General features: G+C 45.9%; 1 protein-coding gene across 6 annotated transcripts in view; it reads left to right on the top strand.

Moving 5' to 3' along the window:
* Poln (polymerase (DNA directed) nu) overlaps positions 1 to 22,011 on the top strand; it is a 127,306-nt gene that overhangs the window by 97,172 nt on the left and 8,123 nt on the right. For 5 of the 6 annotated variants that reach the window (XM_013506824.1, XM_013506823.1, XM_013506826.1 and 2 more), the window contains 2 exons: positions 14,083 to 14,165; positions 19,696 to 19,827. In XM_013506824.1, coding sequence (XP_013362278.1) covers positions 14,083 to 14,165; positions 19,696 to 19,827 — 215 coding nt within the window. Of the gene's footprint in view, positions 1 to 14,082; positions 14,166 to 15,075; positions 16,819 to 19,695; positions 19,828 to 22,011 lie in introns of those variants that run through there. The other variant, XM_013506829.1, reaches the window with a different exon arrangement.

Genomic DNA, 22,011 nt, shown 5'->3' with positions numbered 1-22,011 from the left:
ATGGCACCGGTGTCCAGCTACTTGCGTTGTTAAGCATCGGATCATCACACATCATCGCTCGCCAGGCCCTGTGTAGCACCCCAGGAATAGAATGCTGCTGTAGGGATTAACGGTAGCAGACTCCTCAGGCAGGGTGAGGTCTGCTTCAGAGGTTGCATTTCCTTTAAATGGTATTGCTTGATCTTTTAGATTCTTCTATGAAAACGTCGATTGTATCCCTGGCATCTTTCATGCCTACTGATATTCCTGTAAGCACTCGTGACTCTACGCTAGTTTGGCGCTTGTGAACCCTCAGAGTGCTGGTGTTGCAACTTCTCCAGAGCAGCACATGCAACAGGCACAGGCCAGCAGAACACCAGCTCTGCTTCCTCTGGGGACCACAGTCCACCATTTCTTCCTTCCTTATTCAAGAGGGAAAATCTTCACATGTTCAAGGCTGTGGCCCTGCTGTTTCCCATGGAGGTTTTAGAATCATTGTGCCAATGGCAGGGCAAAGGTTGTGTGAGCCACGAGGCTCTGGTCCCATGGGAGCCTCCCTGGCAGAGGCTGAGCAGTACGTAGCATGGCATCACAAGCCTTCGGTGAGGAGCCAGGGGAGTGACTATGACAGGCACCTTACGAGTGTTCTTAAATTGGAGTGGATTGCAATACACGGGATGCAATGAATAACGTATATTTAGAATGATTTAGGGGAAAAAATAATCCCTGAGTTTGCATTTTTGTTCTGACCACCTTGTGGATATCCTTCCTTCTACGCCCAAGAGGGTTCTCTCCCTTTTTGTCTGCTTTCCATCTCTTTAGCAATAAAAATAGCTGTGTTCTATGCCCAGCAGTGTTTTATGCCCATCTCATGTAATACCAACCAGTCTAGGATGCCCCTCTTCCTCATCTATGGATGAAAGAACAGAAGTAACTGTTGGTATAATGAGGAAGCAGAGGGGCCAAGAGCCAGGTTTCTTGTCCAGTTTATTCTGGAACTTGTGTTCTAAGTACTTTGGAAGCTTCCTGGGTTGGGATCGTGATACTCAGAGCCCTCGTAACAGAGAGGGGACCTAAACTTTAGCTGGGACTCTAAAGAGAATTTAAGAGACTATTTGGAGAACTTTAGCTGGGACTCTAAAGAGAATTTAAGAGACTATTTGGCAGTAGGAAGTCTGGGGATACCCCAGTGGGAGCACAGAGAAATGCCAGGAAATTGTCCCACCCCTCAGTATCTTTGCAGAGACCCCTCCGGCCCATGTTCTGGGTATCACCGCTGTCCCTGTGTGGCTCGAAGAGTGGTTGCGTGTGTCTGTGGCAGAGCAGTGGTGGAGAGCTGGAGAGAAACGTGGCTACTCTGTGTTCCTGTGTTCAGCCCGTACCCCTCCCACTTCCAGCCTCCTCTTCTGCTGGGTGGTGTGCCTACCACCCCCTTGGCACGTCCCCACCCCTGCCTTTTCCCTAGCTCTCGGAATTATGTGGAACTCACTTGCCTGTGGATCGCCCCTGTCTGCTCTTTCCACTCTTGTAGATTTATGCCTTCCCATTCCTCTGCTTTATCTTAGTGGGGCCGGGAGACATGCCACCTTTAAACCAAACGCCCACTATGTGGTTGTCAGGAAGGCTGCCCTTAAATTGCCCTGTGCTGCTGGGAAGTGAAGGGTTATGGGACACAAAAGCAAGAGGGACTTGTGGCCATCCAGGGAGCAGATGTAGGGAACTGTGGGGCGGTGCGGACTCGGTGACACTAGCAGGAGGCACTGAGGAGACGTGGGGAGCAGCTGGGTGTGGGAGTGCAGGTGGCCATCAGGCATGGGCTGGGAGGTGTGAGTCTGAGAGTCTGGCTGAGTCTCTGTGCATCACCAAGGAGATGCAGGCAGACAGCTGCCTTGACCAAACTGGCGCTCGTAGCAGCCTGGGGCAGGCGGACTCTTAGCAAGTGGCAGTGGCTCTCGGGTAGGGTTACCTGTGTGCACCCACCACGCACACTTCTGAAGGAGCCAGTGTGATCGCACTGGCTCAGCCTTCAGCCAGCTGTCTGGTGTGCGGCACCTGGAGTGACAACGAGGGCAAGCCTCCGGCTGGAACTCACACAAGCAGTAGACTGCCCTGCTCCACGGCCTATGGCCCTAATCTACGCGTCGGTCACTTCCTCTCCTGGCCACAGACTCAACTGGCATGACTCACGTGGTCGGATGGACAGCAGTGATCACACACTTGGCAGTGAGTGGAGGAGAATCGCTGTCACCCCTGTGGCACCCTCAGAGTCTAATTAGCCATTAAGGGCTTCAGGGCTATGTTTCCAGTAAAGAGCTCAAAGGCACGTCTTTAGGAGAGCTTCCCTCTGAGGCGCTAATGATCAGCGCTCCTCCAGTGCTGGCGGGTAAATGGTGCACCTGCTACAGCAGGCAGCCTGGCATTTCCTTCAAGTGTGTACCCAAGAGAGGAAAGCGAGTGTCCACACAATGACTTGTACGCAAACGTTCACAGTGATTTTATTCATAAAAACCAACAGACAAAACAGAACAGGAGAATACAATGTGGCCCTTCCACAGCGTGGGGTATTTACATCCAGCCCTAGAAAGGAGAAACACTGATGCCTGATGCGATGTAAATTAAACTTGAAAACACGATTTGCTGAAAGAAGCCAGTCACAAGTTGTACGATTCCATTTGTGTGAAATGTCCAGAACAGGCAAGTCCATAAGGAAAGAAAGTAGATTAGTGGGCTTTGTGGGCCTCTTCTTGGACTGAAGGAAATGTTCTGGAAATAAGTAGTAGTGCTGGTTGACAATGAACTAAAACCACTGAGTTGTACACTTTAAAGGATAATTTTTAGAATATATGAATCATATCTCAATAATAAAAAATAAAAGCAATAGGCAGTTACTCCTAACAATTTTTTAAAGTTAAAAATGCCTGTAATACCAGCACTTTGGGAAGCTGAGACAGAAATTACAAATTCAACCCCAGTCTTAGTAACATAGTGACTTTGTGAGCCCCTGACTAAAATTTTAAAAGGGCTAGGGATGTAGCTCTATGTCAAGACCTTGGGTTCAGTCTCCAATATTGAAAGAAAAAAATAAAAACAAATACAGTTATAATTTCATTTTGGGGTGACAAAAAATTCTGGAAATAAATAGTGATGGTTATACAGCATTGTGAATATACTAAATATTGCTGAATTAAATACAAAAGCATTGTTTAGATGGTAAACCCATGTATATTGTACCAAAAGCAACAGTTAAACTGCACTAAGGAAAATATAATTGTATCTTGGACAGACCATTTCAGTGAGTGAGGTAGTTCATTCACTATGAGGGAGCGCTTAGGAATCACACCTTACTTTTTTGCCTGTGCATCATGGTGGCTCTTTCCTAAGTCCATGCTTGAGTGGACAGTGGGCCAAGAAGGGCCTCTGTGGACATCCCAGGTGTGCAGCGCCCAAGGCTACCCGAGCATGAGCTGCCCTTCACCTCTGTCTTACTTAATTTCCTACTTGCTGGGACACAATACCAAACATCAGTGAATTAAAGAAGGAGAAGTTTATTTTGACTCACAGTTTGTAGTGATTTGAGTCCACAGTTGGCTGGCTCCCTGACAGGGCAACAGGGCACAGGGGCGTGGCAGAGGGGAAGCTGTTCACCTCATGGTGACCGGAAGCAGAGAGAGAAGGGAGGGGTCAGAACCTTTCCAGACCACGTCCCCAGCAACCCCCACCTCCTAACAGCAAGTCACCTCTCAGCCCACATAATCCAGGCACTTTCCAAAAAACCTGCCTATGAGCACATGGGGGGGACATCCAGATAGAAACCATTACAACTTCTCTGCCTTTTCTCCGAGATTAAACCAGTGCCCTGCCTGCTTCATGGGCTCTCAGCCCAGCGTGGACATCCCGCTGGCCTTGGTCCGTCCAGCCAGGTTCCCCTCTCACACTCTGCCCCACAGTCCCCAAATCCTATTACCCTCCTTGGTCCTCACTAGTGTCAGACTTCCCATGTTCTCTGAGCCACTATGTGAAAAGTTATGTTTTAGGATGCTTATTTGTATTGTACAGGACTAATAAAGCCTATTAATTAGTTATTTTTTTATCCACTCTTAGAAATTACCTACTTATCTTCTCTGCTCAATTTTCCACTAGACTTTTTCATGATGACTTGTGGAGATTCTTTCTGTACTCTGGACATTGCCCTGTTTCTTTATGTGCCCAGGATATGGTTTGTCTTCTGACTTGTTTATGCTGCCTCTCATCATGTAGGATTTCTAAGTGGCGATGCGGCCCATCAAACTTTTTTTATGGTTCATATTGTTCTTGTTCTTTCCAGCACTCTCCTATTTGTGTTGACACAGCATAATAACAATCCCATAAGTCTACCACAAGAACAGAATCTTAACAGTGTTACAGAAAGGCAACAAGTCAGTGATAACGGTAAACCTACTAGAATTATAGGAGACTTTCAATGCAAACTTTAAGGGCCAGAAGAGCTTAAAATGAAGTAAAACAAATTTTTTTTTCCACTTATGCTGATATCCTGCAAAACTGTCTTTCAAAGTTGTTGGATAAATGAGATATTTTCAAGATAAACGGCACCTAAAGAAATTCATAACCATCAAACCAGCACTCCAAAAAGTGCTCAAAGATACCCTAGAAAGAGACAATGAAGCTAAAAATGACAAGAGGCCTAATAGGGTGAATACACCAGGCAGGGTGAGCAATTAAGTAGAAGGGAAAGATGGGGAATCAGCAATAGGCAAATACTGCAATGACAAGAATAAGTCAATACCATATCAATAATAACTTCCAAGGTGATTGGTCTCAATTCTCCAATCAAAAGACACATATTAACAGAATGGATCAAGAAACAAAATCAAATAGTGTGCTATATACACAAAATATATGTAATCCCCCCAAAAAAGAAATTCCTAGACTAAAAATCAAAGGATGGAAAACAACATTTCATAACACGAACCTGAGGAAAAGCAGCTGTAGTGATCCTATATTCAGACAAAGTAGCCTTCAAGCCAAAACTTCTCAAAAGAATCAAAAAAAATCACTACATATTGGTTAGGGGAACCATGCAACAGGAAGAAATAACAGTCATTAACACACATGAACCAAACATGGTGCACTGTAAAGTAGTATAAAACAAAGACTACTGGTTCCAGAAGATCAGATAAAAATTAAATACTTAGGAATTAACCTAAGGAAGTAAAAGATCTCTATAATGAAAACCGTAGTACTCTGAAAAAGGACGTCAAAGAGAATATCAGAAAATAGAAAGATACTACCAGGCATAGTGGTACACGCCTGTAATCCCAGCACTTGGGAGGCTGAGGCAGGAGGACTGCTGTGAGTTTGAGGCCAGCCTGAACTGCATAGTGAAGACCTGTCTCAAAAAAGAAAAAAAGGAGAGAGAGAGAAGAAAGAGAGAGAGAGAAAGAAAGAAAGAAAGAAAGAAAGAAAGAAAGAAAGAAAGAAAGAAAGAAAGAGAAAAAGAAAAAGAAAGAAAGAAAGTAGGAAGAAAAGAAAGAAAAAGATATCATCTATTCCTGGATAGGCTGAACCAATAAGTTAAAATGGCCGTAATTCCAAAATTGGTATACAGACAATTCCAATGAAAATACCAAGAGCATTCTTTATGGAACTGGAGAAAACAACACTAAAATTCATTTGGAATCAGAAAAAAATAGCCAAAGCAATCCTGGGTAACAAGAACAATGCAAGAGGCATCATAATCCTGGTTTTAAAATTATATTAGAAGTCGGGCATGGTGGCGCACGCCTGTAATCCCAGCACTCGGGAGGCTGAGTCAGGGGGATCACCAGATCTGCATGGTGAGATCCTGTCTCAAAAACACACACACACACACAAAAAAAAACCAGAATGGTACTGGCACAAAAACAGACATTAGGATCAGTGGAATAAAATAGAGGATATTTAAACAAACCCAGGCAATTCAACTATTTGATCTGTGACAAAAGGGCCAAAAGCATGCCCTGAAGGAAAACAGACTCTTTAATGAATGGTGTTGGAAAAAAATGGCTATCCACATGCAAAAGATTGAATCTAAATTCATATCTCTCACCAGATCAAATGCCAGGTATGGTGGTGCATGCCTGTAATTCCAGCACTTGGGAGGCTGAGGTAGGAGGATCCCTGTGAATTCAAGGCCAGCCTGAAACCCTGCAAAGTGAAACCCTGTCTCACAAACAAAAAAACAAACAACAAACAAAAACAGATCAAAGAATTAAATGTTTAAACAAAAACACTTAACCTGCTGGAAGATAAAATGAGTGAAACTCTTTAAGCCATAGGTGTAGGCAAAGACTTTCTGAACAGAATCCTGGTTGCAGAGAAAATAGTACCAAGAATCAACAAACAGAATCATATCAAATAAAAAATATTCTGCACAGCAAAATAAACAACCCAGAGTGTGAAAAAACTATCTGCAGAATGGAAAAAAATTTTGCCAGCTATTCCTCCTACAGAAGGCTAATATCTAGAATATAGAAAGAACTTTTTAAAAAACCTATGAATAAAAGACCCAATCAAAAAGTGAGCAAGAGAAATGGATGGACACTTTACAGAAGAAGTAAATGAACAATAAACACATGAAAAAATGTTTGACATTGCTGGCCATTGGAGAAATGCAAATTAAAATAACACTGGGTTCTGTCTTACCCTGAAAAGAATGACCATCATGAAATCAAATAATAACATGCTGGTGAGGCTTCAGGAAAAAAAGGAGTCCTTCTACATTGTTGGTAGGAATGTAAACTAGTAAAACCACTATAGGAATCAGTTTGGAGATCCCTCAAAACAAGAAAAAATAAAAGATAGATGATAAGGAGTAGGAAGATAGATCTTTCTCACATGAGAAGGGGATCAAGAGATGGAGGGAGGAAGGAGGGCAGAGAGGGTAAGAGGCTGAGGAGAGGAATTAGGATGTGTCGTGTACATCACCCACTCTACACAAGGAATGTGAACAGGATGTACTGCAAACATGTGCTAATAAAAATAAGGTGAAATTTTAAAAATAAACGTAGTGTTAAGAAGATAATAATAAATAAACGTACAGTTAAGAAGATAATCTATGTAATACAGACCCTTTGTGGTTCTGGTCCTGGGAATGGAACCCAGGGCCTTGCACATGCTTAGCACATTTTCCACCACTAAGCTGCCCCTGCTCCATCCGCGGGTGTTTAACAAACCCGCCCTATGGCTGAGTCAATCCCCTTCCTTGGTGTCTTGGTTGCGGAATTCTGACAGCTGCACCTTATGATGTGCTTTCTTCAGTTATTTTTCTCTGATTTGTTTGCTTGATCTCCAGGTTTCTGAGAAGACTATGTTAGACTCTCCAATTACAATGCTTTCTTTCTATCATTCTGTAAGGGTTTTTAAAATGCTTTTAAGCATAAATTAGGTGTTTTGATGGCAATATCTTTGTTTTACTGTTTCTTTCAACAGTACAAAATTTCCTTATTTGTCCCTAATGACTTTTTCTTCATTTAAACTCAATTTCATCAACAGTAGGGTTTCTTATGGAGACTATTTGCTTAGTGTATCTTTTCCTATCCTTTGACTTTCAACGTTCTGTGTCTTTTTATACTAATGTTGAAGAATTTAAATCCAATCTGTAAGTCCCTTTCTCTTAATTGGTGGTTAAGGTGATTACTGTTATTGTGAACCATGGTGACCTGGCTCGTGTTAGCCTGTAATTTGTCTTAGTGCTGTGGGGTCTGTGGGGATGACACTCCCTTTCATCCCTGGTATCAGTAGTTTGAGGTTTCTCTTCATTCTCATTCAGCTTTGCTAGGGATTTATAGATTGTGTTAATCCTTTCAAGGAGTCAAATATCTTTGTTAAGTCTCATTTGCTTTCTATCACATTCATTTTTCTGTTTTTTCCTACTTCCTCAAGATTTATGTTGTCCTTTCATTTTCTATCTGTGATGGATATTTGGATCTTTAATTTTCTTTTTTTTTTTTTTTGATATGGGGAATTGAACTTGGGACCTTGTGCTTGCCAGGCAGGTGCTTGTGCCACTGAGCTATATCCCCAGGCCTAGATCATTAATTTTCACTCTTTCTTCATTTCTAATGTGGATATAAGATCATAGTTTTCCAAGCATGGCTGCAGCTCTTCTATGTGGAATGTGGTTTGTCCTCCAAGGTCCATGGTCTGCAGTGTGCCGTGTTGAGTGCCGGAACTCTAAGAGCTGAGGCCTTGCCGGAAGTGAGTGAGTGATGCGGGCCCGCCCTGGGAATGGCTCACATTGGTTTTGACAAGTGAGTTAGATCTCTGCAGAGCAGATTGTTACAGAGTGGGGCCACACCAAGTGCTGGTCCCGCTGCACACATCTGGTTTCCTTTCCATTTCCTGGCATGTCGTGATGAAGCCAGAGGACTCCTCACAAGGACGCCGGTGCCATGCTGTGTGGAGCTTCTGGTCCGAATCATGAACCAATAAACCTTTCTTTGTAAAGTACTCAGCCTCAAGTATTTTATTAAAGCAATGTAGAACTAAGACAAGCTGCAGTCCCTAAATTCTGTACTGCCTATTTTCACTATCATTCAGCTCGAAGTATTTTTTTCAAAGTCTTTTTAAATTCCCCTAAGGATTTCTTCCTTGACCCAAGGCTTATTTAGAAGCACAGTGTTTAATTTCCAGATACATGGGATGTTTTAGTTTTTGTTGCTTTTGATAAAGGTGATAATTTCTAGTTTAATTCCACTTTTGACACAGAACATTCTTTGTAGAATTTTGACCTTTTGAGATGTGTTTAAAATTGCTTTATGGATTAGCATGAGGACAAGTTTGTGCATTTAATCATGAAGGTCATTGTTAGGTACAGAATTCTGTATATGTAAAGTCTGGCAGATTTTTTATTTTTATTTTATTCTTTTTTTTTTTTTTTTTGCTCTTTTTGATACAGGGTCTCACTATGCAATTCAGGCTGGCCTTAGGCTCACTTTGTAGCTCAGGCTAGTCTCAAACTCACAACAGTCCTCCTGCCTCAACCTCCTGAGTGCTGAGATTACAGGTGTGTGCCACCACACGCAGCTTGGTAGGTTTTTTTTAATGTGTTGCCCACATCTTTCATGTTTCTATTAACTTTTTTTTGTTGTTAGCAGGAATCAAACTCAGTACCTTGTGTTTGCCAAGCAGGTGCTTGTGGCGCTGGGCTATATCCCCAGCCCTCTATTAACTTTCACATCCTTATTCTATTAGCTCTTAGAGTCAGGTTAAAGACTCCCATGAAGGGAGCAGGGGATGCAGTCGGGGCAGAACACTCGCCTAGCCTATGCAAGGCACTGGGTTTGATTCCCAATACACATAAAAAATGTTTCCTTTATGACTGAGGATTGGTATAGTTCCCCTTTTGATTCTGTCAATATTTTTTTCTGTATTATTAGGCAAAAATAATTTACAACTATTTTCTTCTGACATAAGCTAAACAAACTTTCCTTGGTGAGAGTTTGCGTGGTGTATTTTCCCCACCCTCTTACCTCTCTAGCTTCTCTGTACCTCACGTTTAAGGTGGGTCTTTTGTACACGGCGTATAGTGGAGTCTGGCATTGGCCCAGTCCGGCTATCGTAACCTTCGCCTCCTCCACTCCGTTCTTAATTTTCTTCCTGCCCTTTTCTTGCCCCTTCCTCACTGAACACAGAGCCTCACACGTGCCAGGCAAGCTCTTTGTCCCTGAGCTACATCTCCAATCCTTTTTTATTTTGACACAGGGTCTCTGTCTTAGTTACTTTTCTCCTTGCTGAGACAAGATACCCAACGCCCAAAGGTAAAGGAAGAAAGGTTTATGTGGCTCACAGTTCGTAGAGGTTTCGGTTTGTAGTCAGCTGGTTCCAAGGCAGGGAGGCCTGGCAGAGGGGTGGCACAGAGAACAGTTCATGGTGGAAAGAAGACAGAAGGCAGCAAGCAACAAGTGGCAAGCAGTGACCCTCTTTCTGTACCTCCTATCCTGTCCAGGCTACCCACCCTTAGGGCAGGGAGCACTCACACCTGGGGTGGCAGCCTTAATCTAGCATCACACCATGAATCAATCCCAGCATCACACACCCTAGATCCAGCCACCTCCAGAAAGCTGCCCCAGTGATTGCATGAGGCTTTGGAGGGACGTCAAGATACAAGTTGTAATAGTCTCACTAAGTTGCCCAGGCTGACCTCAAACTTGCAATCCTCCTGCCTCAGCCTTCTGAGTAGCTGGGTTTATAGGCATGGGCCAGCTGATACAGCTATCATATTCTTTTAACTGGAGATTTGTCCTTCTACATTTAGTGTAACTACTTGGTTTTTAAAACCTGTCATTGTCCTATTTTTATGTGTTATCTGTCTTACTTGCCATTTTCTCCTCTTCCTTCCTTTGGATTAGCACTCTCTAAGCTTTTGGCTTTGCACTCTTTTCATATTCTTTTTTTTTTTAGCAATATTGAGGGCTCAAACCCAAGGACACTCTACCATTGAGCTACATCCCTGGCCCTACTTATTTGTTTGTTTGGTTTTTTTTTTTTTTTTGAGACAGAGTCTTTCTAAGACAAGACTTAAACTTGTACTCCACCTGCCTCAGCCTCCGTAAGTGCTGGGATTACAGTCATGCCCCAACTCACCCTGCATTTTTCATATTCTATTAATGATTGCTCTATAGAATATATCATGAATCATTAACTCAGCTGGGTGTAGTGGTGCACACCTGTAATCCCAGAACTTGGAGGCTGAGGCAGGAGGATCACTGTAAGTTTGAGTCCAACCTGGGCTACATAATGAGTGCAAAGCCAATCTGAACTACACAGAGAGATCCTGTCTCAAAAAACAAAAGTGGGGCTGGGAATTTAGCTCAGTGGCACAGGGCCTGCCTGGCAAGTGCAAGGTCGTGAGTTCAATTCCCAGTACTGGAAGAAAACAAAACAAAACAAAAAAAGCAAAACATATATCATAACTCATTGCAGTCCAGTATACTTCAGTACCTCTTTCACATCCCAGTGGGTGCTGGGTTCTTTGACCCTTTCCACCTTTCACACCTTAACAGTCTTTCTTATATCTCCTTTATCCTCTCTGAGCCGTGGTTAGATGTAATTGCTATACTTGACTGATAAAAGAAACTTGGAAGTTTCTCTTCATTGCTTAGGCTCTGAAATAATTTACGTAGCTAAGGGTTTGATAGAATCCCCTGAAAAACCATCTTATCTGGTGTTTTGTGGGTTAGTTCCCTAAACATTTTCTGTTTTTCTATAGATATTCCTATCCTTAACTTTCACCTGCCTGAGGTCAATTTTTAGAACTGTATTAGGCCTTGTCCATCTAATCTAGGATTTCAAATTTATTTTACAGAGTGCCACAAAATAATCATTTAGGTTTTTTTTTTTTTTTTTTTACTTCTTTCCTAACAGTAGTTACTTTCCTTTGTTGTTTCTCAGATTATATATTTGTGTTTTCTCATTTCTTAGGGAATTTGCTAATGGTTTGTCTATTTTGTTTTGTATAAGAACCAGAATTTTATTTATTCGTTGGATCTACTACTTTTCTGTTTTGTACCTCCTTAGTTTCGGCTCCTACCTTTACTCTAGTTTTGTCATTCCCTTCCTTTGAGGTTCTTTCAATGTACTTCCTTGATCTTTTCCTTCCTTCTAAAATTGAAAATGTAAACCTATTCTTGTTTTTATTAATAGAGGTATTTGGGGCTATCAAACTTCCTCACCGGTGCTGGTATGTAGTATTTTCATGGGAAATTGTGATCTCTGTATTTCCCCTCACACCAAAGGTGGTTGATAGAAATGTTTTAATTTTTGTTGTACTCCTTTTGGTTTACTTCCTGATGGAAGGGCTCTTTTTGTTTTTTAATTTCTAATTTTATTGCCATGTGATCAGAAAGTATTATTTTAATAGATCTACTTTATGCACATTTTTTATGTTTTCCGTGTTATCTTAATATAAGCTCACTTATTACGAGTAGTGTCCTAGGTACTGAGAAGAAAGCTCATTCTCTGCCATCAGAGTATACTGTCTGATGCATATCCGCAGTGTCTGCTTATTTGGTTGCTTGGATCTGTCAGTCTGGTTCTCTGTGAAGCAGGTTCTGGGAGGTTTCAATGTCACCTCCCCAGACAGTGGTCTAGCCCGGGACATCGCAGTCAGGGTAGGTCGAGGTCACCTGCATGGTGTGGTGGAGAGGACAGAGCCTGCTCCAGATGCCCCTTCCCTCTTCTAGCTGTCGCTAGAGAGACCACCTGCTCTCGTTGCAGTGCCCCTGGAGGGTCACAGTGGAAGCCCTTCTCGGTTGGTGGGTTGGCGGGTTGGTTAGTGAGTTGGTCAGTTGCTTGGTTGGTTTGGGGGTTTCAGGGATTTCTGAGCACAAGTGTCAACAGCTTCAGAGCATGTATGGGATTTCCAAAATGAAGGTGCAGAGTGGGGCAAGGAGTATGACCTAGGAGCTGGCATGTGTTGTTCTCGGCATTGATGTATCTTGACACTGCTTCTTCTCTAAGTACAGCTCTTAACAAAGCCAAGTTTAAGGTGAGATAAACAATTGGGCAAAATCACTGGACACAGCAAGAAAAGGGGAAAACGAGAAATGCTGTGGTGCTTAGAAATCGGAAGGTGAAAACTGATGGTGTGCAAGGCATCCCTGAAAATGAAGGTGGAGGTGGATGCAGCTCTGCAGCCCAGCCCTGTCGTCTGCAGCCACCCCAAAGTCCACCTAAGTTCCCGGAGCCAACCTTCTCAGAGCTCTGGAGAGTGGACATTTCCCCTGGTGGCAAATCTCAGTCAAGAAAAGGCACCTTGAGAGTGGTAGGGGAGCTTTGTGTGTTTTGCTTGCCCCACTCTGCCCCTGTGCTGGCCGTGTGCTTCTGTCTCTGGGCCCTGCCACTGGTTCAGAGGGAGCAGAGCTTCCTCCTGCACAAAGAAGCGAGTGCTGTGTTCTCACTTGCCTGGGGTTGTCTGAAGAACAACATCGACCCACTGGGAAATGTCAAAAGACTGACAACCGGCATTCACTCCGGCAAAGATGTAGCTCAGGCAAACAACAGAGCAATGACAGCTGGGCAGGAAAAGCTGCAGAGAAAGACTCAAAAGCACCTTGTCTATGAAGAAGGCTAGGGGGCCTCATGCATGCCCAGGGCAGCTTTCACATTCAGAAAAGTCCTAAAAAGACTTTTAGTTTTCACCTGGAGATGTCTCAAGGCTCGGGGCATAAAGGGCCAGGGATTTAGCTCAGTGGCATAAGCGCCTGCCTGGCAAGCACAAGGTCCTGAGTTCAATTCCCGATACCAAAAAAAAAAAAAAAAAAACAAGGCTCAGGGCATGAAGGAAGTGAAGGCTAAGGCAGAGTTGGGAACAGGGTGGCTAAGAAATTAAGAACACCCACCACACATGCTTACAGAGCCAGTCACAAAGACTGGGAGGCTTTCTTGTTTCTCTGTTGGCTCCTGACACTCTGTGCCCAGCCCAATGGGCAGGCCTGGTATAGATGCTAAGGATGTTTGTAAATGTGGCTGGCAGGAGGCAGTACCCAAACATAGGACTGTCGGGGGGAGTGGTGCCACGCAGGTGGGCATGGCTCAGTGGTATTTGCAATGCCCTCTGCTTTTCAGCTCTCTTGGTTGTATTCTTTGGAGACTGCTGTGGGTCAGACATAGAGCTGATCTTTATTCCATCTGAGTGCTGTAACCCCAGGCAGCTCGCCCCATGCCTGCAGTAAGGTTAGGGCTGGAGGCAGAGGTTGCTTGTCCAGTCCTGTGGGACACTGGGAAGGACCAGAAGCCAATTCACCCCTCTGGCAGCCAATCATCCCAGCATGGGAACAGGCCCGCTGGTGCTGGATGGATGTCCCTCAGAGTGGGCAGTTTTCAACTTTGACTTGTGACATGCAGAACATGGGGCTGGCCTTCACGCCAGTGTGTGACAGGCCCTGGAGCAGCAGGGCGCTACAGTTATCACTTGTTTCTCCACCCAAGTGGCAACAGGTTATCTCTTATCTCTCCATCTGGCTCGGAACAGTGAGGGGACATGGCAGGTCCACAGGGCTCAGACCCACTGTCTCCCCTGCAGACCGGGCCAACTGTGTCTGATGACGCTGTATTTCTGTGCAGGAGGAACATTCCCGTAGAGCACGTGATGCCAGCAGACAGAGAGCAGACCAAGAAGGTGGTGTACTCTGTGGTCTACGGAGCAGGTGGGCCTGGCAGGGGCTGAGGTCTTGGGGTTACCTATCAGCCGAGGACCACAGGCTTCTGTGTGACCATGCTGCAGAGAAAGCATTCTGTGAGTGCTGGGTTCGACTACACAAGCACTCTGGGGACATTTGTGTCACCAGACACTAGTCAGGCCACTTCCCATGCCCGACTCCATGTCATGGGCGACACTTTCAGGATGAGCAGGCCCCCCACGCACACATCACACCATCATCCCAGACATCACTGTGATGCTCAGAGGCCCTTCTAGATGCACACAGCTGGCCTGGCAGTGTTAAAGCCCCCATGATGGACTCTGTCTGGGCTGTTCTTGCATCTCCGCTCACATGCATCTGCCTCAGAGCAGAACTCTCCAGCTGCGCCAGCAGCCAGAGCCAGCCCCGCTACAGAAGGCAGGGCCTTCCAAGAAAGGGTCTAGCCTCAAGGGCAGAGAGAAGGCCAGACTGTGCAGCTGGAGGCCAGTGGCCTGGGCCATTGTCCCCATCTCTTTTCCCCCTCCCCAGGACCCAGCAGAGCAGCCTCTGCCCCTTCCACTCCTCCTTCCTTCCTACCCTGACTGAGCTGGTCATGCCCAAGTGGTGCCAGATTGCCCATTCCTTGAGGAGTGGTCTGTCTGCTGCTGCAGGCCTCAGTGAGCTCCTTGTCCCTTTGGTTGATGCGGCTTGGAGCTGTGGGGCTTGTACACAGGCCCTGAGAAGAGGATTCACCTCCCCGCCATGGAGACCTCTGAACATTCCAGCAAAACCACACAGTGGCCTGTGTAAACCTCAGGGCAAACACGCAGCAGCCCGAGAGGACAGCGTGTGCAGTCTCCATGCCTGCACAGCCCCGGGGTGCATCCTGGGCGCCCCTCCTGGAGCCTCAGAGCTTTGCTTTCCCCTTTCCTCTCAGGATACCTCCCTGCGTGTGCACAGAACTCCCTGCTTGAGTCAGATCTGCATTCAGCGAGCCCCTCTCAGCCAGTGTTCATTACCGTTCAAGTTGCCACATCTTCAAGACTTAAAACAGCACGCTTTCACTGCTACAGTGTCTGTGGGGGCAGGCGTGTCGTGGCCAGGTCCCCTGCAGGCTGCTGCAGGATGCTGACTGGGGCTGGGACCTCGAGCGAGCTTCGCCTGGGGAGGCACCTACCTCGCTCAGTGTCTGGCTCCCTCTGGCCTGTGGGCCCCAGCCTGGTAGAGCTCATGTGCTCAGGGCAGGTGGCAGGACCCTTCTGCTCTGCTCGCTCACACCTGGCAGAGAAGGCACAGAGTCGCCAAACTCTGAGAACATTCTGATTGTGGGCATAGTGTCTGGAGAACAGGTCAGGAGGTGAGCTCGGCAGGGACAATGGGGACACTTACTACTGTCATCAGTCACCTGGCCCATTTCCTCCCCCTGTACCCGAGCCCAGGAGGACCGTCATCTCTCCTCTCCACATCTCTGCTCCTCAGAGAAAGGTGGCCTCCTGTCCGTCCAATGGGCTCCTTCTGCAGCATTTGCTTTGTTTTCTGGAGAGGAGTAGAGCTGCTGTGTAAATAAGCAGTGAGTCACTAGCTGTGCTGCCAGCGAAGAGGGTAATTTGGCTACTTTTAGCCTGGATGGTGACAGGGGCGCCTACCCTAAGGCTCTGTCTCTGCTACCCTCATTGTTCCACCCGCCTGACAGCTGGAATTAGCACTTGTGTGCGCCTGGCTTAGGCTGTGCCTTGTTCTCCCTTGTTTGAGACCAGAACCTATGGATGAGCGGGGTGGAGGGTGCAAGTGAACTCACCAGGTTCCCGGGCTTCTGGGGACCCTCAAGAAGGCTGATGCCAAGACAGTGGCCAGGCAGCTCCCAAAGGTGTGCCTCATGCATTTTCAAAAAACCAGCTCTGAGCAACCTAGCCACTACTGATGGAGATGCTGGGCCACCAGTGTCTTGGGAAAATCAGTTCCTCAACCACTGTGAGGACCAGCTGTAAGACAAGCAAACAAGGTACTGCAAAGGTACTGCAAAGTGGGTGCAATGCTTGGCCCCTGCAAGCTGTGGAGCAGGCCTGGCCCCACAGCACCTCAGACTCGTGCACCCCATATGTTGTTGTCTGGGCCTTGACCCCGGGCTGGCTTGCAGCCCACATCCTCTCCTGCAGGTGGCTGAAGTCACCATCTGTCTACTTACAGCGCACCTCCGCAGCTCACGGATCCTTCTCCACCCTGGGCTGGCTGAGCTCCTTCTTTCTTAGAGTCAGCCTGACACTGAGTCTTCCCAGTACTTCCTCAGCGTGCTCCATGTCCAGTCACACCATCAGTAGTGCTTACTGAGTGTGTGCCCTGCGCCAGGAGCTCTGTGGACAAGGGCTCAGAGCCCACTCCCAAGGGGCTCACCTCTGTCTGCAGAGACAAGGGTGAACCCAACACTGCATCTAGTGGGCAAGGAGCCTGAGGATCATATCCAGCATACACACAGAGCCCATGAGCCCAGGATTCTGCCCAGAGCAGCGACACCTGGGCTATGCAGGTCTGTCAGGGTCTACTGCACAGCACTCCTGGGGCCTACTGCGGGTCAGGCACTTGCTCATCGCTAAGACAGAACTGAGAGTACAAATGAGCAATATGTGTGGGGTGGCACTTGGAGAAAAGAGAGTGAAGATATCTATCCAAAGTTAACTCTAAGACACAAGTGCTCAAACTCATGCACACGTGCATCACATGTGTACGCACATGCACAAAGGATATAATTGTAAACATTTATTGTGATTGTCAAATTGACTGGATTAGGAAACGCCTAGCAAATTAGTGAAGCATGCTTCTGCATGGGTCTGGGTGGGTCATAGAGGTCTGACCCTGTGTACTCTGTCTGATTCCTAGCCCTTTACTCTGGTGCTCTTTCCAAGCCACTCTGCTTCCCAGCTGCCACGAGGTACGCAACATCCTCCACCACACCCTTCCACTGTGATGCTCCTGCCTTGGAGCTAACTATGGATGATGGTTCAGAAACCGTGAGCCAGATACATGTCTCCTCTTTTAGGCGGTGGGTGTCAGGCATTGGTCCCAGCAATGAGGAGGCTGAGCAGTACAATTGACCTTCTGGAAGGTACCAAAAAAAAAAGAAAAGAACTCACTGTTAGTCATAAATACTAGAAGAGGTGTAACCTCTCATAATGCCCAATGGGCTCCCATCAGACCAACCCAGCCACAGATATCTATAAACTGCATAAACAAATTTTAAGCTACGTGAAAGCATTGGAAGATAACAAAAAGCAAAGAGAAATGAGGTTGGTTGACACTTGCAAGAAGGACAAGGCCAAGAGTGAGCTTCTCATTTACAGCTCTGCACTTGAAGGCAAGACTCAGTCTATGCTGCAGAGGTGAGAACTCCAATAGAAACCCACAGCCTCCCTAGCCGGGGCCAGAAAACAGTGTCTGGGGCAGCTAGAAAATCTGGACAGCGAGGAGAAAAGTAAAGAGAGAGCCAGGGGAGAAGCCTAAATTCTGGCCCCTAACTGGACACGAATGGAGGAGAATCTGAACGGCCCAGCTCAGACCACAAAGACTGGTCTAAGATTTCGTCAGCTGTCTACTGCAGACAGAATATGAAGATTTTAGTAAAGTTAACCTCAAAGTAAACAAACAAACAAAAAAAAAAAAACAGTACTCTTCAGAAGAATACAACAGAGTCCAAAGTTTCTGTAACATATTTACAGTGTCCAAAATACAATCAAGAATTCCTAAACATAAGGACAAACAGGCCAGCTGTCATGCTCAAGAGAAAAGGCAGATCCTGAGATGCCGATCTCAGGAAGCAGATCCTGAGATGACCCCAACATTGGAATCAGCGGATAGTTTCAGAGCTGCTCAAGGATGAAAAGGAAAACACATAATAAAGAGAAAGAAAACTTCCACAAATAAAAACAGCCAAGTGGAAATTCTAAAACTGAAAACTACATTGTCCGAAGTTTAAAATATTCCAGATGAGTTTAACAGCAAATTGAGGTGAGAAAAGACATGGCTAAGAAAAACCACTCCAAGTCCCATCTGGCTGACCTGGCCAAGGGTTTCACCACCATCTGATTCCTTTCAGAAGCCCACAGACATTTCTACTGCAGTACTGTAGCTGAGAGGTGGTGTTTGGACTTTGATAGAAAGAGTCATCAATGGATTATTGCATTAAAATGTAGCAGAACATGCGGTGTCTTGATACAACCTTGAAAGGAATTCTGGAGGTTTTTCTTCTCCAGTCAAATGGCTCTGAATAGTTAGGCAGCCTGAGGCATGAAGACCAAGGCCTCTAGAGTTTACCCTCTCTGCCAGGATAAGCCCTGGAAGAACAAGCCACCCCCACTTTTCACTTTTCCTGGCGAGACAATAGAAGCTCATGTCCACTCCTCACTGTCCCAAGACTTGAATGTTATTACTTTCCAGAACTACTGAAGCTTCAGCTGGCTGAGGCTAGACTGGCCTGGCTGAAGAGAGGACCAGATCTGAGAGGACAGAGTTGTGTCTTTGTCTTTACAGACCTCATATTGCTACCTGTGGACCATGGTCTCCAGGCCATCCTATGTGAAGACCCCTGGGGTACACTCTAATGTGGCCAAAAGTTGACCAAGGGTTGGTAGCGGACAGCAAGCCCTCCTCTGATCTGGTGATGGTCTCCCAGGAGGGTAGCTCTGGGGTTCTCTCCAATGCTGGATCCCCTGGAGCCCAGGGCTTTCCCTGCACTCCTCCTATCAGGCAAGGACCCCATGCCTGGACGCACGGGCTCCCCTGGCTCTTTATGGGGAAGGTGAAAAGGAATGGCCACATTGAGTAGCAAGCAGGAGCCTGCAGCCTCACGTGCTTTGGCTCATGGTGTTCCCGCAGCGACCCCGGGGCGAGGACTACTGCTCCCAAGTCACAGAGCAGAAATGGTCTCCTGTGGCTCAGGCAACTTTTCTCAAGGCCGCATAGAACCTCCCATGGGCAAAGCAGCTGGAACAAGGCCCAAACCTGTGCGGTCTCATCCCTGTGCTGGGCCAGAGGCCTTTCTATGAGCTCTTCATAAGGACGCTGGGTCGTCTAGGAGCAAAGGATTGATCTGGACCAACAGCATGTGTTCCAAAATAGCAGTTGTAAGCACTGGAACTTCTAGTGCCATGCTGCCACCACTTAGCGTAGAAATTTGCCTCCTCTGTTCCCCTCTCCCACCCCACCCCAGTTCTGCAGTGAGGTCTCCTGCTGGCCACGCCCCAACCAAGGACTGAGTCTGCTTCATCTGTGGCTTCACCTGCAGCACCTGGCAGTGAACATATTTGAAAATTTAAGTATTTAACAGACCCTGTCCAGGTGGATGGCACCTAGCACCCAGTGTGTGAAGCCCAAAGGCAGCACCCGCCTAACTCGTGAGAAAAGACCAGGGGTGCCATCGGGGCCCTGACTCACCTCATTGTCCTAGAGGCCTCCGGCAGCTGGTTTCTGACCACCTGCACACTCCCCGGGGTTCATGCTCTCAGTACCCCACTCACCCGTGTGGGCAGGGCTAGACTCTGATCATGCATCTTTCTGACTCTTACAGGGAAGGAGCGTCTTGCTGCTTGTCTTGGAGTTACGGTTCAGGAAGCTGCCCAGTTTTTGGAGAGTTTTCTGCAGAAATACAAGAAAATCAAGGACTTTGCACAAGCAGCTATTGCTCAGTGTCGCCATACAGGTAAGCCAGCTACAGCCAAGCCCAGGGCAGCCTCTGCTCCCTCTCCTCTGGCAGCAGCCAGGCTCCTGGCTCTGCAGTTGGATGGAGCTCGGGGGACAGTGTGTGGGTGGGCAGTGTGAGGCTGGGCGGTGGGTGGCTAGGCCAGCCTCAGCTCCTGCTGGAGAAACAGGACTGAAGGCTCCACATGAGAAGGGCCAGAGCCAGGTTCCACTTACAGCAACAAAATGGACAAGCTAGAGCCGACAGGTGACAGCTACACAACTAAGTAGAGACGGATAGAAACCTGGACCCAAAAATGGAGATCTATACCTGCAGAAGGCGTGTGGTGCATTTATAAAATATCTCCACCAGAGCTGGGCATGGTGGTGCACGCCTGTAATCCCAGCACTCAGGAGGCTGAGGCAAGAGGATCGTTGTGAGTTCAAGGCCAACCTGGGCTACAAAGTGAGATAAAGACCAACCTGTACTGCATAGCAAGACCCTGTCTCAAAAAGACAACAAAATTGCCACTTTTTGGTTACAAAAAATCCTGAAAAGCTTTCAAAGAATATCAAGTAGAACACATCTCTGACCAGCGTGCACTAAAAAAAAAATTAGTTTTCTACATACCTATGTGTGTGTGTGGCCATCCACCCACATACTTATTTGGAAATCACAATCATAAGTAATTTAAGATAAAAAAAAATTCCAAGAAAAGGACAAAAAAAAATTAGAAATAATGACAGCCAAGCTGCCTTTGAAAGAAGAGCACATAAGTTGTCTGGTCCCGAAACAAATGTCCCATAAGAATTAATGCTTCATGCTGAGCATGGTGGCACATGCCTATAATCCCAGCAGCAGGAGGCTGAGGCAGGAGGATGCTTGTGAGTTCGATACCAGCCTGAGCTACAAAGTGAGCTCAAGGCCAGCCTGAACTACAAAGTGAGCTCAAGGCCAGCCTGAACTCCATAGCAAGACTCTGCCTCAAAAAGACAAAAAAAAGAAAGAATAAAAGAATTAATGCTTCATGAAGTTCATCACACACAAGGGAAAAAAAGAACTGGTGTCACCTACTTTTAACTTTAGTTCATTTTTAGGAAGTGCTACCATAATTTGTTTTTAGAAGTCAGGAAGTAAAGTATTTGTTAAATTCAGCTTTGACTATAAACCTGCTCTGTTGAAAATTTGTACATAGACTATAGACCCACTTGTACCTAAGAATTATTTCTTCAATCAAGTATTATTCAAACTAAAAAAAAGTACTATTCAAAGTACATTTATAATAATGAGGTGTCATCACCATTGCTAGAATATTGACATCTTTTTTGTGAGCAGAAATTAAAACTGTAAATTAAACCTTCTTACTTATCACCTTACCTGAAAGAAGTTGAGATATGCAATATATGTTATATTAACCATATCAAGTTTAAGTTATTAAATTCAGGGTGTTGTAACATGGCTATAGGACCTTCCATAGTCATCATGTATTTAAAGCAAAAACTTTGATTCAGGCAGACATGGTGCTAGGTACACCATGGTCTCAGCCACCTGGGAGGTTAAAGCAGGGGACTCAAAGATTCAAGGCTGACCTGGGCAACTTGGGAGACCTTGTCTCAAGATAAAATTTGAAAAAAAGGCAGAGGATAGAGCACTTGTCCCATCCTCAAGGCCCTGGGTCCATCCTCCAGCACCAAAAAATAAATCAATAAATAACCCTGTTAATGAAGGCTCCCTGGCACTACAGGATTGTTAAATTGTCCTTGGGGGTAGCAGTGAGGAGAGGTACTGATAAACAGTGAGGGGTGTCTTTGTTGTTTTTTTGTTTGGGTTTTGTGAGTGGTCCGGAGCTTTAAACTCCTGCTCCAGTGGTTTGTGACCTTCTCCCAGGTGCTTTCGCTGCTCTTTCGGTGAGGCTAATTGTGTCTCAGATCATGCCTGCCCTGGGAGGCAGAGACAAAGCTAAGCTAGTTGATTCATCCTCTGCACTCCGCATCCCTGTTTTCCATTTATCATGGGCATTCACTTTCAGCAGTATATTCCAAGCAGATATTTTTAAGCAAATCAATATAAGGAATGGAGTAGTAATTTAATGAAGTTAATTTGCTTATTTTGGACAAAGAATGACAGTAAAAATATCACATCAAGAAACTGGCCACCCTAATGCTTTCCTTGAAAATAAAGAACAACTTTTTTAGACTATTTTTA

Source organism: Chinchilla lanigera, unplaced genomic scaffold (genome assembly GCF_000276665.1).
Source record: "Chinchilla lanigera isolate Chin_1 unplaced genomic scaffold, ChiLan1.0 scaffold00113, whole genome shotgun sequence".
NCBI lineage: Eukaryota > Metazoa > Chordata > Mammalia > Rodentia > Chinchillidae > Chinchilla > Chinchilla lanigera.
Note: the sequence above shows the minus strand (reverse complement) of the source record. Positions and strands in the feature narration are given on the sequence as shown.